At 47.5% G+C, this 18,031-nt stretch overlaps 1 protein-coding gene across 1 annotated transcript in view; it reads left to right on the top strand.

Annotated features, from left to right (window-relative positions):
* The window catches only part of iqgap3 (IQ motif containing GTPase activating protein 3), a 72,494-nt gene that overhangs the window by 17,524 nt on the left and 36,939 nt on the right, over nt 1–18,031 (top strand). The window contains exons 15-25 of the mRNA XM_079693632.1: nt 56–219; nt 418–508; nt 594–761; nt 1,766–1,908; nt 2,642–2,812; nt 3,060–3,143; nt 9,648–9,719; nt 9,984–10,053; nt 10,247–10,455; nt 14,626–14,778; nt 15,343–15,506. Coding sequence (XP_079549758.1) covers nt 56–219; nt 418–508; nt 594–761; nt 1,766–1,908; nt 2,642–2,812; nt 3,060–3,143; nt 9,648–9,719; nt 9,984–10,053; nt 10,247–10,455; nt 14,626–14,778; nt 15,343–15,506 — 1,489 coding nt within the window. The remainder of the gene's footprint in view (nt 1–55; nt 220–417; nt 509–593; nt 762–1,765; nt 1,909–2,641; nt 2,813–3,059; nt 3,144–9,647; nt 9,720–9,983; nt 10,054–10,246; nt 10,456–14,625; nt 14,779–15,342; nt 15,507–18,031) is intronic.

The following is an 18,031-nucleotide window of genomic DNA, read 5'->3' as shown; positions in this document are numbered from 1 at the left end:
CACACACACACACACACACACACACACACTGACCCCTGTGCCCTCTGCCCCTCAGAGCTGCAGTGTGTGGGGCTGATAAACTCGGCCGTGCTCAGAGGAGACGCTCAGAAGCTGCTCTCTGCTCTGCTGCTGCCCTCCTGTGGCCTGGAGGAGGTTCTACCTGCCAACACCTGCAGATACCTGAACCTGCTGACCAGAGCCCAGCAGCACCGAGCCCAGGTAACACACACACACACACACACACACACACACACACACACACACACACACACACACACACACACACACACACACACACACACACACAGGTAGTTGTGTTGCAGATGTCAAAGAGCACAACTCTGATATTCATTTTAAACATTCAGGTTATTCAAAGTTTTTAAGCCAAAGTCATGTGTCCTCTTGTTGTCCAATCAGGTGAGCAGGGAGCCAGGCGCTGAGCTGTGGTTGGCTGACATCCAGGAAGCTGTAAAGACAGCCAATCAGGAGAGTCAGAGAGCCCTGAAGTGTGAGTGTGATTGGATTATAATCAATGTAGGATGTGGTTTAATGTTATTATTTACCTGTGTATTAATAACGCTGCTGTGTGTCAGTGGGCCTGTCGCTGGCTGCAGTGAACCAGGCGGTGAAGGAGGACAAGGTGAAGCAGACGCTGCGTGTCCTGATGTTACCTGAGCTGCACCTGAAGGACGTCCTCACCTGCTGCGCCGCGCAGTACCAGAGAGAGCTGCACTGCAGGGTGGAGCCCAGGAGCCTCTCAGGTACGCTACACCTGCAGATATACACCTGCAGGACCTACACCTGCAGGAACTACACCTGAGCAACTGAGGGTAACACCTGAGATACTGATGATAATATCTGAGGGTAACACCTGAGACACTGACGGCCCCTACACACGGCGGCGTGCGTTGAAGCTTCAACGCTTCTGCCCATTCACTTTGAATGGAGTGACGTCACGCTTCGCCGAACTGCATTGTGGGAGCAAAGCTTGCGTTGCTCGCTTCAAAAGTAGAGCAATGTTTTACTTTTGAAGCTTCAACGGAAGCGTCAGCCAATCAATTCATATGCCAGTACAAGCTCTAGCCAATCAAACCGCTGCTTGTGTGTCTGGGGCGGGAGATTCATGTGATTGGTTGTTGGTCGAGCGTCAGACATGCCGTGTGTAGGGGCCGTGAGGGTACACCCGAGACACTGAGGGGTAACACCCGAGACACTGAGGGGTAACACCCGAGACACTGAGGGGTAACACCCGAGACACTGAGGGTAACACCCGAGACACTGAGGGGTAACACCCGAGACACTGAGGGGTAACACCCGAGACACTGAGGGGTAACACCCGAGACACTGAGGGGTAACACCCGAGACACTGAGGGGTAAGACCCGAGACACTGAGGGGGTAAGACCCGAGACACTGAGGGTAACACCCGAGACACTGAGGGGTAACACCCGAGACACTGAGGGGTAACACCCGAGACACTGAGGGGTAAGACCCGAGACACTGAGGGGTAAGACCCGAGACACTGAGGGGGTAAGACCCGAGACACTGAGGGGTAACACCCGAGACACTGAGGGGTAACACCCGAGACACTGAGGGGTAAGACCCGAGACACTGAGGGGTAACACCCGAGACACTGAGGGGTAACACCCGAGACACTGAGGGGTAACACCCGAGACACTGAGGGGTAACACCCGAGACACTGAGGGGTAACACCTGATATACCGAGAGAGTATTACCTGTACTAATGGACGCCTCACCTGTCTCCAGGTGACAGCAGGAGTCCGTGGGTTCGGGTCCGGCTGGAGGACGGGTCTTGGTATTACCTGCACCTGACGCGGCTGGAGGGCGCCTGGGAGCAGCCTGCAGGCTTCAGGCAGAACCAGGTGTTCCTGGACCGGGAGAAGATACAGGTGAGCCCCCCCTCAGTATCAGATACAGGAGAGCCCCCCCTCAGTATCAGATACAGGAGAGCCCCCCCTCAGTATCAGATACAGGAGAGCCCCCCTCAGTATCAGATACAGGTGATCCCCGTCTCAGTATTAGATACATGTGAGCCCCCCCTCAGTATCAGATACAGGAGAGCCCCCCTCAGTATCAGATACAGGAGAGCCCCCCTCAGTATCAGATACAGGAGAGCCCCCCCTCAGTATTAGATACATGTGAGCCCCCCCTCAGTATCAGATACAGGAGAGCCCCCCTCAGTATCAGATACAGGTGATCCCCCTCCTCAGTATCCGATACAGGAGAGCCCCCCCTCAGTATCAGATACAGGTGATCCCCCTCCTCAGTATCAGATACAGGTGATCCCCCTCCTCAGTATCCGATACAGGAGAGCCCCCCCTCAGTATCCGATACAGGAGATCCCCCCCTCAGTATCAGATACAGGAGAGCCCCCCCCTCAGTATCAGATACAGGAGAGCCCCCCTCAGTATCAGATACAGGTGAGCCCCCCCCTCAGTGTCAGATACATGTGACCCCCCCCCCCCCCCTCAGTATCAGATACAGGTGAGTCCCCCCCTCAGTATCAAATACAGGTGAGTCCCCCCCCCCTCAGTATCAGATACAGGTAAGCCCCCCTCCCACACTGTCCCCGGCCTGTGATTGGTCAGCAGCAGTGATGTCATCCCCCCCTCCTCTCCACAGGAAGTGGTGAGCAGCGTCTCAGCCTCCTTTCGCCGCGGCGCCCTCTGGAGGGGAAGTGAAGAACTGATCACTCGCCTGCAGGCGCTGAGTCAAGGTTTCCTGCTCAGACAGCAGATGCAGGCGCGCCGCCGTTACCTGGGCAACAACACAGCCTCTGTGGTCATCATACAGGTGAGTTCCTTGTACGGGTGAGCTCCTTGTACGGGCGAGCTCCCCGTACGGGCGAGCTCCTCGTATGGGCGAACTCCTCGTACGGGCGAGCTCCTCGTACCGGCGAGGTCCCCGTACGGGCGAGGTCCCCGTACGGGCGAGCTCCCCGTACGGGCGAGCTCCCCGTACGGGCGAGCTCCTCCACTCTGCTGCCCCCTGCTGGTCCTACTGGTTTCATTATATCCACTGGTTCCTGTCTCTGGTTCAGGCTCACTGGAGGAGGGTTCTGCAGCAGAGGGTCTACCGGCGGAGGCTGCAGGTGCTCTACCTGAACTGGAGAGCCGTGGTCAAGGTAAGACCTGAATCACCATCAGAGTGTGTTATCAGAGTGTGTGTTATCAGAGCGTGTTATCAGAGTGTGTGTTATCAGAGTGTGTGTTATCAGAGTGTGTGTTATCAGAGTGTGTGTTATCAGAGTGTGTGTTATCAGAGTGTGTTATCAGAGTGTGTGTTATCAGAGTGTGTGTTATCAGAGTGTGTTATCAGAGTGTGTGTTATCAGAGTGTGTGTTATCAGAGTGTGTGTTATCAGAGTGTGTTATCAGAGTGTGTGTTATCAGAGCGTGTTATCAGAGCGTGTTATCAGAGCGTGTTATCAGAGCGTGTTATCAGAGTGTGTTATCAGAGTGTGTTATCAGAGTGTGTTATCAGAGCGTGTTATCAGAGTGTGTGTTATCAGAGCGTGTTATCAGAGCGTGTTATCAGAGTGTGTTATCAGAGTGTGTTATCAGAGTGTGTGTTATCAGAGCGTGTTATCAGAGTGTGTTATCAGAGTGTGTTATCAGAGTGTGTGTTATCAGAGCGTGTTATCAGAGCGTGTTATCAGAGTGTGTTATCAGAGTGTGTTATCAGAGTGTGTGTTATCAGAGTGTGTGTTATCAGAGCGTGTTATCAGTGTGTGTTATCAGAGTGTGTTATCAGAGCGTGTTATCAGAGTGTGTTATCAGAGTGTGTTATCAGAGTGTGTTATCAGAGCGTGTTATCAGAGCGTGTTATCAGAGCGTGTTATCAGAGCGTGTTATCAGAGCGTGTTATCAGAGCGTGTTATCAGAGTGTGTTATCAGAGCGTGTTATCAGAGTGTGTGTTATCAGAGCGTGTTATCAGAGCGTGTTATCAGAGTGTGTTATCAGAGCGTGTTATCAGAGCGTGTTATCAGAGCGTGTTATCAGAGTGTGTTATCAGAGCGTGTTATCAGAGTGTGTGTTATCAGAGCGTGTTATCAGAGCGTGTTATCAGAGCGTGTTATCAGAGCGTGTTATCAGAGCGTGTTATCAGAGTGTGTTATCAGAGCGTGTTATCAGAGTGTGTTATCAGAGCGTGTTATCAGAGTGTGTTATCAGAGTGTGTTATCAGAGCGTGTTATCAGAGTGTGTGTTATCAGAGTGTGTTATCAGAGTGTGTTATCAGAGTGTGTGTTATCAGAGCGTGTTATCAGAGTGTGTTATCAGAGTGTGTTATCAGAGTGTGTTATCAGAGTGTGTTATCAGAGCGTGTTATCAGAGTGTGTTATCAGAGTGTGTTATCAGAGCGTGTTATCAGAGCGTGTTATCAGAGCGTGTTATCAGAGTGTGTTATCAGAGAGTGTTATCAGAGTGTGTTATCAGAGCGTGTTATCAGAGCGTGTGTTATCAGAGTGTGTTATCAGAGAGTGTTATCAGAGTGTGTTATCAGAGTGTGTTATCAGAGTGTGTTATCAGAGTGTGTTATCAGAGTGTGTTATCAGAGCGTGTTATCAGAGTGTGTTATCAGAGTGTGTTATCAGAGCGTGTTATCAGAGTGTGTGTTATCAGAGCGTGTTATCAGAGTGTGTTATCAGAGTGTGTTATCAGAGTGTGTTATCAGAGTGTGTTATCAGTGTGTGTTATCAGAGTGTGTTATCAGAGCGTGTTATCAGAGTGTGTTATCAGAGCGTGTTATCAGAGTGTGTTATCAGAGTGTGTTATCAGAGCGTGTTATCAGAGTGTGTTATCAGAGCGTGTTATCAGAGTGTGTTATCAGAGTGTGTTATCAGAGTGTGTTATCAGAGTGTGTTATCAGAGCGTGTTATCAGAGTGTGTTATCAGAGTGTGTTATCAGAGCGTGTTATCAGAGTGTGTTATCAGAGCGTGTTATCAGAGTGTGTGTTATCAGAGCGTGTTATCAGAGTGTGTTATCAGAGCGTGTTATCAGAGCGTGTTATCAGAGTGTGTTATCAGTGTGTGTTATCAGAGCGTGTTATCAGAGCGTGTTATCAGAGTGTGTTATCAGAGTGTGTTATCAGAGTGTGTTATCAGAGTGTGTTATCAGAGCGTGTTATCAGAGTGTGTTATCAGAGCGTGTTATCAGAGTGTGTGTTATCAGAGCGTGTTATCAGAGTGTGTTATCAGAGTGTGTTATCAGAGTGTGTTATCAGAGTGTGTTATCAGAGTGTGTTATCAGAGTGTGTTATCAGAGTGTGTTATCAGAGTGTGTGTTATCAGAGCGTGTTATCAGAGTGTGTTATCAGAGCGTGTTATCAGAGTGTGTGTTATCAGAGCGTGTTATCAGAGTGTGTTATCAGAGCGTGTTATCAGAGTGTGTTATCAGAGTGTGTTATCAGAGCGTGTTATCAGAGTGTGTGTTATCAGAGCGTGTTATCAGAGTGTGTTATCAGAGTGTGTGTTATCAGTGTGTGTTATCAGAGTGTGTTATCAGTGTGTGTTATCAGAGTGTGTTATCAGAGCGTGTTATCAGAGTGTGTGTTATCAGAGCGTGTTATCAGTGTGTGTTATCAGAGTGTGTGTTATCAGAGTGTGTGTTATCAGAGTGTGTGTTATCAGAGTGTGTTATCAGAGTGTGTGTTATCAGAGCGTGTTATCAGAGTGTGTTATCAGAGTGTGTTATCAGTGTGTTATCAGAGCGTGTTATCAGAGTGTGTGTTATCAGAGTGTGTTATCAGAGTGTGTTATCAGAGCGTGTTATCAGAGCGTGTGTTATCAGAGCGTGTTATCAGAGTGTGTTATCAGAGTGTGTTATCAGAGTGTGTTATCAGAGTGTGTTATCAGAGCGTGTTATCAGAGTGTGTTATCAGAGCGTGTTATCAGAGTGTGTTATCAGTGTGTGTTATCAGAGTGTGTTATCAGAGCGTGTTATCAGAGCGTGTTATCAGAGCGTGTTATCAGAGCGTGTTATCAGAGCGTGTTATCAGAGTGTGTTATCAGAGTGTGTTATCAGAGCGTGTTATCAGAGTGTGTTATCAGAGTGTGTGTTATCAGAGTGTGTGTTATCAGAGTGTGTTATCAGTGTGTGTTATCAGAGTGTGTGTTATCAGAGTGTGTGTTATCAGAGTGTGTGTTATCAGAGTGTGTTATCAGAGTGTGTGTTATCAGAGCGTGTTATCAGAGTGTGTTATCAGAGTGTGTTATCAGTGTGTTATCAGAGCGTGTTATCAGAGTGTGTGTTATCAGAGTGTGTTATCAGAGTGTGTTATCAGAGTGTGTTATCAGAGTGTGTGTTATCAGAGTGTGTGTTATCAGTGTGTGTTATCAGAGTGTGTTATCAGAGCGTGTTATCAGAGTGTGTGTTATCAGAGCGTGTTATCAGAGCGTGTTATCAGAGCGTGTTATCAGAGCGTGTTATCAGAGCGTGTTATCAGAGCGTGTTATCAGAGTGTGTGTTATCAGAGCGTGTTATCAGAGTGTGTTATCAGAGCGTGTTATCAGAGCGTGTTATCAGAGCGTGTGTTATCAGAGCGTGTTATCAGAGCGTGTTATCAGAGTGTGTTATCAGAGTGTGTTATCAGAGCGTGTTATCAGAGCGTGTTATCAGAGTGTGTTATCAGAGTGTGTTATCAGAGTGTGTTATCAGAGTGTGTTATCAGAGTGTGTGTTATCAGAGCGTGTGTTATCAGAGTGTGTTATCAGAGTGTGTTATCAGAGCGTGTGTTATCAGAGCGTGTTATCAGAGTGTGTTATCAGAGCGTGTGTTATCAGAGCGTGTTATCAGAGCGTGTTATCAGAGCGTGTTATCAGAGTGTGTTATCAGAGCGTGTTATCAGAGCGTGTTATCAGAGCGTGTTATCAGAGTGTGTTATCAGAGTGTGTTATCAGAGCGTGTTATCAGAGTGTGTTATCAGAGTGTGTTATCAGAGTGTGTGTTATCAGAGTGTGTGTTATCAGAGTGTGTGTTATCAGAGTGTGTGTTATCAGAGTGTGTGTTATCAGAGTGTGTGTTATCAGAGTGTGTTATCAGAGCGTGTTATCAGTGTGTGTTATCAGTGTGTTATCAGAGTGTGTTATCAGAGTGTGTGTTATCAGAGCGTGTTATCAGAGTGTGTTATCAGAGTGTGTGTTATCAGAGCGTGTTATCAGAGTGTGTTATCAGAGCGTGTTATCAGAGCGTGTTATCAGAGTGTGTTATCAGAGTGTGTGTTATCAGAGTGTGTTATCAGAGTGTGTTATCAGAGTGTGTTATCAGAGTGTGTGTTATCAGAGTGTGTGTTATCAGAGTGTGTTATCAGTGTGTGTTATCAGAGTGTGTTATCAGAGCGTGTTATCAGAGTGTGTGTTATCAGAGCGTGTTATCAGAGCGTGTTATCAGAGCGTGTTATCAGAGCGTGTTATCAGAGCGTGTTATCAGAGTGTGTGTTATCAGAGCGTGTTATCAGAGTGTGTTATCAGAGCGTGTTATCAGAGCGTGTGTTATCAGAGCGTGTGTTATCAGAGCGTGTGTTATCAGAGCGTGTTATCAGAGTGTGTTATCAGAGTGTGTTATCAGAGTGTGTTATCAGAGCGTGTTATCAGAGTGTGTTATCAGAGTGTGTTATCAGAGTGTGTTATCAGAGTGTGTTATCAGAGTGTGTGTTATCAGAGCGTGTGTTATCAGAGTGTGTTATCAGAGCGTGTTATCAGAGTGTGTGTTATCAGAGTGTGTGTTATCAGAGCGTGTGTTATCAGAGCGTGTTATCAGAGTGTGTTATCAGAGCGTGTTATCAGAGCGTGTTATCAGAGTGTGTTATCAGAGTGTGTTATCAGAGCGTGTTATCAGAGTGTGTTATCAGAGTGTGTTATCAGAGTGTGTTATCAGAGTGTGTTATCAGAGTGTGTTATCAGAGTGTGTTATCAGAGCGTGTTATCAGTGTGTGTTATCAGAGTGTGTTATCAGAGTGTGTTATCAGAGTGTGTTATCAGAGTGTGTTATCAGAGCGTGTTATCAGAGTGTGTTATCAGAGTGTGTTATCAGAGCGTGTTATCAGAGCGTGTGTTATCAGAGTGTGTTATCAGAGTGTGTTATCAGAGCGTGTTATCAGAGCGTGTTATCAGAGCGTGTTATCAGAGTGTGTTATCAGAGTGTGTGTTATCAGAGCGTGTTATCAGAGTGTGTTATCAGAGCGTGTTATCAGAGCGTGTGTTATCAGAGTGTGTTATCAGAGTGTGTTATCAGAGCGTGTTATCAGAGTGTGTTATCAGAGTGTGTTATCAGAGCGTGTTATCAGAGTGTGTTATCAGAGTGTGTTATCAGAGCGTGTTATCAGAGTGTGTTATCAGAGTGTGTTATCAGAGTGTGTTATCAGAGTGTGTTATCAGAGCGTGTTATCAGAGTGTGTTATCAGAGTGTGTTATCAGAGTGTGTTATCAGAGTGTGTTATCAGAGTGTGTTATCAGAGTGTGTTATCAGAGTGTGTGTTATCAGAGCGTGTTATCAGAGTGTGTTATCAGAGTGTGTTATCAGAGTGTGTTATCAGAGTGTGTTATCAGAGTGTGTTATCAGAGTGTGTGTTATCAGAGCGTGTTATCAGAGTGTGTTATCAGAGTGTGTTATCAGAGTGTGTTATCAGAGTGTGTTATCAGAGCGTGTTATCAGAGTGTGTTATCAGAGCGTGTTATCAGAGTGTGTTATCAGAGTGTGTGTTATCAGAGCGTGTTATCAGAGTGTGTTATCAGAGTGTGTTATCAGAGTGTGTTATCAGAGTGTGTTATCAGAGCGTGTTATCAGAGTGTGTTATCAGAGTGTGTTATCAGAGTGTGTTATCAGAGTGTGTTATCAGAGTGTGTTATCAGAGTGTGTTATCAGAGTGTGTTATCAGAGTGTGTGTTATCAGAGCGTGTTATCAGAGTGTGTTATCAGAGTGTGTTATCAGAGTGTGTTATCAGAGTGTGTTATCAGAGTGTGTGTTATCAGAGCGTGTTATCAGAGCGTGTGTTATCAGAGCGTGTTATCAGAGCGTGTTATCAGAGCGTGTTATCAGAGCGTGTTATCAGAGCGTGTTATCAGAGCGTGTTATCAGAGTGTGTGTTATCAGAGTGTGTTATCAGAGCGTGTTATCAGAGCGTGTTATCAGAGTGTGTGTTATCAGAGTGTGTTATCAGAGCGTGTTATCAGAGCGTGTTATCAGAGTGTGTGTTATCAGAGCGTGTTATCAGAGTGTGTGTTATCAGAGTGTGTGTTATCAGAGTGTGTTATCAGAGCGTGTTATCAGAGCGTGTGTTATCAGAGCGTGTTATCAGAGCGTGTGTTATCAGAGCGTGTTATCAGAGCGTGTTATCAGAGCGTGTTATCAGAGCGTGTTATCAGAGCGTGTTATCAGAGCGTGTTATCAGAGCGTGTTATCAGAGTGTGTGTTATCAGAGTGTGTTATCAGAGCGTGTTATCAGAGCGTGTTATCAGAGTGTGTGTTATCAGAGTGTGTTATCAGAGCGTGTTATCAGAGCGTGTTATCAGAGTGTGTGTTATCAGAGCGTGTTATCAGAGTGTGTGTTATCAGAGTGTGTGTTATCAGAGTGTGTTATCAGAGCGTGTTATCAGAGCGTGTTATCAGAGTGTGTGTTGTGTGTTACAGATCCAGGCGATGTTGAGGATGTGGTCGGCCCGCAGGAAGTACAGAGCTCGGCTCAGCTTCTTCAGGCGTCAGGTGAAAAAACAGTTTGTTTTAACCTCCCCTGCAGAACCTGTGTCTGTAGACCCCCCCTCTGAGTGTGTGTGTGTGTGTGTGTGTGTGTGTGTGTGTGTGTGTGTGTGTGTGTGTGTGTGTGTGTGTGTGTGTGTGTGTGTGTGTGTGTGTGTGTGTGTGTGTGTGTGTGTGTGTGTGTGTGTGTGTGTGTGTGTGTGTGTGTGTGTGTGTGTGTGTGTGTGTGTGTGTGTGTGTGTGTGTGTGTGTGTGTGTGTGTGTGTGTAGGTGGGCGCTGTGGTGAAGATCCAGGCCTTCTTCAGGGCCAGCCGGGCGCGGGGGGAGTACAGGATGCTGGGTGAGACAATTAGCCCCTCCCCTACCTGTTGTCAGTCCTATTATGCCCCTCCCTAATCGATTGTCATTATTAAGCCCCTCCCTCACGTGCTGTCAGTCTGATTAATATCCTCCCCCACCTGTTGTCAGTCTGATTAAGCCACGCCCACTTGTTGGCAGACTTATTAAGCCCCTCCTCCCATCACCTGTCACAGTGCACTCGGCCACGCCCCCCCTGTCGGTGGTCAGGAAGTTCCTTCACCTGTTGGACCTGGGAGACGGTGACATCAGAGAGGAGGCGGAGCTTCTGCGTATGAGGGAGGAGGTGGTGAGGAGCATCCGGTCCAATCGGCAGCTGGAGGCCGACCTGCACCTGATGGACCTGAAGATCGGCCTGCTGGTGCGAAACAGGGCTACGCTGCAGGTAAATACAGGTGCTCAGGTACATACTGCAGGTAAATACAGGTGTTGAGGTACATACTGCAGGTAAATACAGGTGCTCAGGTACATACTGCAGGTAAATACAGGTGCTCAGGTACATACTGCAGGTAAATACAGGTGTTGAGGTACATACTGCAGGTAAATACAGGTGCTCAGGTACATACTGCAGGTAAATACAGGTGCTCAGGTACATACTGCAGGTAAATACAGGTGTTGAGGTACATGCTGCAGGTAAATACAGGTGCTCAGGTACATACTGCAGGTAAATACAGGTGCTCAGGTACATACTGCAGGTAAATACAGGTGCTCAGGTACATACTGCAGGTAAATACAGGTGTTGAGGTAGATACTGCAGGTAAATACAGGTGTTGAGGTACATACTGCAGGTAAATACAGGTGTTGAGGTAGATACTGCAGGTAAATACAGGTGCTCAGGTACATACTGCAGGTAAATACAGGTGTTGAGGTACATACTGCAGGTAAATACAGGTGTTGAGGTACATACTGCAGGTAAATACAGGTGTTGAGGTACATACTGCAGGTAAATACAGGTGTTGAGGTACATACTGCAGGTAAATACAGGTGCTCAGGTACATACTGCCGGTAAATACAGGTGTTGAGGTACATACTGCAGGTAAATACAGGTGCTCAGGTACATACTGCAGGTAAATACAGGTGCTCAGGTACATACTGCAGGTAAATACAGGTGTTGAGGTACATACTGCAGGTAAATACAGGTGCTCAGGTACATACTGCAGGTAAATACAGGTGTTGAGGTACATACTGCAGGTAAATACAGGTGTTGAGGTACATACTGCAGGTAAATACAGGTGTTGAGGTAGATACTGCCGGTAAATACAGGTGTTGAGGTACATACTGCCGGTAAATACAGGTGTTGAGGTACATACTGCAGGTAAGTACAGGTGCTCAGGTACATACTGCAGGTAAATACAGGTGCTCAGGTACATACTGTAGGTAAATACAGGTGTTGAGGTACATACTGTAGGTAAATACAGGTGTTGAGGTACATACTGTAGGTAAATACAGGTGCTCAGGTACATACTGCAGGTAAATACAGGTGCTCAGGTACATACTGCAGGTAAATACAGGTGCTCAGGTACATACTGCAGGTAAATACAGGTGCTCAGGTACATACTGCAGGGACATACAGATGTTGAGGTACATACTGCAGGTAAATACAGGTGTTGAGGTACATACTGCAGGTAAATACAGGTGTTGAGGTAGATACTGCAGGTAAATACAGGTGTTGAGGTACATACTGCAGGTAAATACAGGTGTTGAGGTACATACTGCAGGTAAATACAGGTGCTCAGGTAAATACTGCAGGTAAATACAGGTGCTCAGGTACATACTGCAGGTAAATACAGGTGTTGAGGTACATACTGCAGGTAAATACAGGTGCTCAGGTTCATACTGCAGGTAAATACAGGTGTTGAGGTACATACTGCAGGTAAATACAGGTGTTGAGGTACATACTGCCGGTAAATACAGGTGTTGAGGTACATACTGCAGGGACATACAGGTGTTGAGGTACATACTGCAGGTAAATACAGGTGCTCAGGTACATACTGCAGGTAAATACAGGTGCTCAGGTACATACTGCAGGTAAATACAGGTGTTGAGGTACATGCTGCAGGTAAATACAGGTGCTCAGGTACATACTGCAGGTAAATACAGGTGTTGAGGTACATACTGCAGGTAAATACAGGTGCTCAGGTACATACTGCAGGTAAATACAGGTGTTGAGGTACATACTGCAGGTAAATACAGGTGTTGAGGTAGATACTGCAGGTAAATACAGGTGCTCAGGTACATACTGCAGGTAAATACAGGTGTTGAGGTACATACTGCAGGTAAATACAGGTGTTGAGGTACATACTGCAGGGACATACAGGTGTTGAGGTACATACTGCAGGTAAATACAGGTGTTGAGGTACATACTGCAGGGACATACAGGTGCTCAGGTACATACTGCAGGTAAATACAGGTGTTGAGGTACATACTGCAGGTAAATACAGGTGTTGAGGTACATACTGCAGGGACATACAGGTGTTGAGGTACATACTGCAGGTAAATACAGGTGTTGAGGTACATACTGCAGGGACATACAGGTGCTCAGGTACATACTGCAGGTAAATACAGGTGTTGAGGTACATACTGCAGGGACATACAGGTGCTCAGGTACATACTGCAGGTAAATACAGGTGCTCAGGTACATACTGCAGGTAAATACAGGTGTTGAGGTACATACTGCAGATAAATACAGGTGCTCAGGTACATACTGCAGGTAAATACAGGTGTTGAGGTACATACTGCAGATAAATACAGGTGCTCAGGTACATACTGCAGGGACATACAGGTGTTGAGGTACATACTGCAGGTAAATACAGGTGTTGAGGTACATACTGCAGGGACATACAGGTGTTGAGGTACATACTGCAGGTAAATACAGGTGTTGAGGTACATACTGCAGGTAAATACAGGTGTTGAGGTACATACTGCAGGTAAATACAGGTGCTCAGGTACATACTGCAGGTAAATACAGGTGTTGAGGTACATACTGCAGGGACATACAGGTGTTGAGGTACATACTGCAGATAAATACAGGTGCTCAGGTACATACTGCAGGTAAATACAGGTGTTGAGGTACATACTGCAGGTAAATACAGGTGCTCAGGTAAATACTGCAGGTAAATACAGGTGCTCAGGTACATACTGCAGGTAAATACAGGTGTTGAGGTAGATACTGCAGGTAAATACAGGTGCTCAGGTTCATACTGCAGGTAAATACAGGTGTTGAGGTACATACTGCAGGTAAATACAGGTGTTGAGGTACATACTGCCGGTAAATACAGGTGTTGAGGTACATACTGCAGGGACATACAGGTGTTGAGGTACATACTGCAGGTAAATACAGGTGTTGAGGTACATACTGCAGGGACATACAGGTGTTGAGGTACATACTGCAGGTAAATACAGGTGTTGAGGTACATACTGCAGGTAAATACAGGTGCTCAGGTACATACTGCAGGTAAATACAGGTGTTGAGGTACATACTGCAGGTAAATACAGGTGTTGAGGTACATACTGCAGGGACATACAGGTGTTGAGGTACATACTGCAGGTAAATACAGGTGTTGAGGTACATACTGCAGATAAATACAGGTGCTCAGGTACATACTGCAGGTAAATACAGGTGTTGAGGTACATACTGCAGATAAATACAGGTGCTCAGGTACATACTGCAGGGACATACAGGTGTTGAGGTACATACTGCAGGTAAATACAGGTGTTGAGGTACATACTGCAGGGACATACAGGTGTTGAGGTACATACTGCAGGTAAATACAGGTGTTGAGGTACATACTGCAGGTAAATACAGGTGCTCAGGTACATACTGCAGGGACATACAGGTGTTGAGGTACATACTGCAGGTAAATACAGGTGTTGAGGTACATACTGCAGGGACATACAGGTGTTGAGGTACATACTGCAGGTAAATACAGGTGTTGAGGTACATACTGCAGGGACATACAGGTGTTGAGGTACATACTGCAGGTAAATACAGGTGTTGAGGTACATACTGCAGGTAAATACAGGTGTTGAGGTACATACTGCAGGGACATACAGGTGTTGAGGTACATACTGCAGGTAAATACAGGTGTTGAGGTACATACTGCAGGGACATACAGGTGTTGAGGTACATACTGCAGGGACATACAGTTGTTGAGGTACATACTGCAGGTAAATACAGGTGTTGAGGTACATACTGCAGGGACATACAGGTGTTGAGGTACATACTGCAGGGACATACAGGTGTTGAGGTACATACTGCAGGGACATACAGGTGTTGAGGTACATACTGCAGGGACATACAGGTGTTGAGGTACATACTGCAGGTAAATACAGGTGTTGAGGTACATACTGCCGGTAAATAAAGGTGTTGAGGTACATACTGCAGGGACATACAGGTGTTGAGGTACATACTGCAGGGACATACAGGTGTTGAGGTACATACTGCAGGACATACAGGTAACAACGGCTGCTCAGGTAAATAAAGCTGCTCAGATTGAGGTTGCTCATGTACCTGAAAAGGTGTTTGTCTCTCACCTGTCTCTCTGTGTGTGAACAGGAAGTGGTGTCTCACTGTAAGAAGCTGACGAGGAAGAACAAGGAGCAGCTGTCGGATATGATGGACGTTGAGAGGAGTAAAGGTCTGAAGGCTCTGAGCCGCGAGAGGAGGGAGAGACTGGAGGCCTACCAGCACCTGTTCTACCTGCTGCAGGTAACACCCACCTGTTCCACCTGCTGCAGGTAACACCTGTTCTACCTGCTGCAGGTAACACTCACCTGTTCTACCTGCTGCAGGTAACACCTGTTCTACCTGCTGCAGGTAACACCCACCTGTTCTACCTGCTGCAGGTAACACCTGTTCTACCTGCTGCAGGTAACACCTGTTCTACCTGCTGCAGGTAACACCTGTTCTAGCTGCTGCAGGTAACACCTGTTCTACCTGCTGCAGGTAACACCTGTTCTACCTGCTGCAGGTAACACCTGTTCTACCTGCTGCAGGTAACACCTGTTCTAGCTGCTGCAGGTAACACCTGTTCTACCTGCTGCAGGTAACACCTGTTCTACCTGCTGCAGGTAACACCTGTTCTACCTGCTGCAGGTAACACCTGTTCTACCTGCTGCAGGTAACACCTGTTCTACCTCCTGCAGGTAACACCTGTTCTACCTGCTGCAGGTAACACCTGTTCTACCTGCTGCAGGTAACACCTGTTCTACCTGCTGCAGGTAACACCTGTTCTACCTCCTGCAGGTAACACCTGTTCTACCTGTGTTTCAGACTCAGCCCCTCTACCTCGCCCAGCTGATCTTCCTGATGCCTCAGAGCCGCTCCACCTGCTTCATGGAGATGTTGGTGTTCAGCCTGTTCAACTACGGCTCCGACTGCAGAGCTGCCTTCCTGCTGCTGCAGCTGTTCACTGAGGCTCTGCGCTACGAGATCAGGTGCTCCACCCTGCATCACCCACACCATCCTAACACCACCTACACCACCCTAACACCACCTACACCACCCTGCATCACCCACACCATCCTAACACCACCTACACCACCCTAACACCACCTACACCACCCTAACACCACCTACACCACCCTGCATCACCCACACCACCCTAACACCACCTACACCACCCTGCATCACCCACACCATCCTAACACCACCTACACCACCCTAACACCACCTACACCACCCTGCATCACCCACACCACCCTAACACCACCTACACCACCCTAACACCACCTACACCACCCTGCATCACCCACACCATCCTAACACCACCTACACCACCCTTCATCACCCACACCATCCTAACACCACCTACACCACCCTAACACCACCTACACCACCCTGCATCACCCACACCACCCTAACACCACCTACACCACCCTAACACCACCTACACCACCCTGCATCACCCACACCATCCTAACACCACCTACACCACCCTTCATCACCCACACCACCCTAACACCACCTACACCACCCTGCATCACCCACACCACCCTAACACCACCTACACCACCCTAACACCACCTACACCACCCTGCATCACCCACACCATCCTAACACCACCTACACCACCCTAACACCACCTACACCACCCTGCATCACCCACACCACCCTAACACCACCTACACCACCCTGCATCACCCACACCATCCTAACACCACCTACACCACCCTAACACCACCTACACCACCCTAACACCACCTACACCACCCTGCATCACCCACACCACCCTAACACCACCTACACCACCCTGCATCACCCACACCATCCTAACACCACCTACACCACCCTAACACCACCTACACCACCTTGCATCACCCACACCACCCTAACACCACCTACACCACCCTGCATCACCCACACCATCCTAACACCACCTACACCACCCTAACACCACCTACACCACCCTAACACCACCTACACCACCCTGCATCACCCACACCACCCTAACACCACCTACACCACCCTAACACCACCTACACCACCCTGCATCACCCACACCATCCTAACACCACCTACACCACCCTAACACCACCTACACCACCTTGCATCACCCACACCACCCTAACACCACCTACACCACCCTAACACCACCTACACCACCCTGCATCACCCACACCATCCTAACACCACCTACACCACCCTGCATCACCCACACCACCTACACCACCCTAACACCACCTACACCACCCTGCATCACCCACACCACCCTAACACCACCTACACCACCCTAACACCACCTACACCACCCTGCATCACCCACACCATCCTAACACCACCTACACCACCCTAACACCACCTACACCACCCTGCATCACCCACACCACCCTAACACCACCTACACCACCCTAACACCACCTACACCACCCTGCATCACCCACACCACCCTAACACCACCTACACCACCCTGCATCACCCACACCATCCTAACACCACCTACACCACACTAACACCACCTACACCACCCTGCATCACCCTAACACCACCCTTACACCACCCTAACACCGGTTACACCACCCTAACACCACCTACACCACCCTAACACCACCCTGCATCACCCTAACACCGGTTACACCACCCTAACACCACCTACACCATCCTAACACCACCTACACCACCCTAACACCACCCTGCATCACCCAAACACCGGTTACACCACCCTAACACCACCTACACCACCCTAACACCACCCTGCATCACCCTAACACCACCCTAACCCCGGTTACACCACCCTAACACCACCTACACCACCCTAACACCACCTACACGTTTGACACTGTTGACCACAACATATTACTAGACCGACTGGAAAACTGGGTGGGACTTTCGGAAACAGTTCTAAATTGGTTTGAATCCTACTTAAAGGACAGAAACAACTTTGTTTCCATAGGTAAATACACATCTGAGTTGACAAATATGACATGTGGGGTTCCTCAAGGCTCCATCTTGGGGCCTCTTCTCTTTAACGTCTACATGCTACCACTGGCTCAGATAATGAAAAACTACACAATAAGTTACCATAGCTATGCGGATGACACACAAATGTACGTAACCATTTCACCAGGAGACTATGCTCCAATTCAAACACTGAGTAAGTGCATTGAACAAATCAATGACTGGATGTTTCAGTACTTTCTCCAATTAAACAAAGACAAAACTGAGGTAATGGTTTTTGGAGCCAAGGCAGAACGTATAAAAGTTAGCGCTGAGCTTCAGTCTGCAATGTTCAAAACAACAGAGCCAGAAATCTAGGTGTAGTCATGGACTCTGACCTGAGTTTCAACAGTCACATTAAAACAGTTACTAAATCAGCTTACTATCACCTAAAGAACATATCTAGGGTTAAAAGACTAATGTCACAGCAGGACCTGGAAAACTTCCATGTTTTTATCTTCAACAGACTGGACTACTGCAATGGTGTCTTCACAGGTCTCACTAAAACATATATTAGAAAGATGCA

The sequence above is a fragment of the Notothenia rossii genome (genome assembly GCF_949606895.1).
Source record: "Notothenia rossii genome assembly, chromosome: 7".
NCBI lineage: Eukaryota > Metazoa > Chordata > Actinopteri > Perciformes > Nototheniidae > Notothenia > Notothenia rossii.
This window is presented reverse-complemented; position numbering and strand designations above follow the sequence as displayed.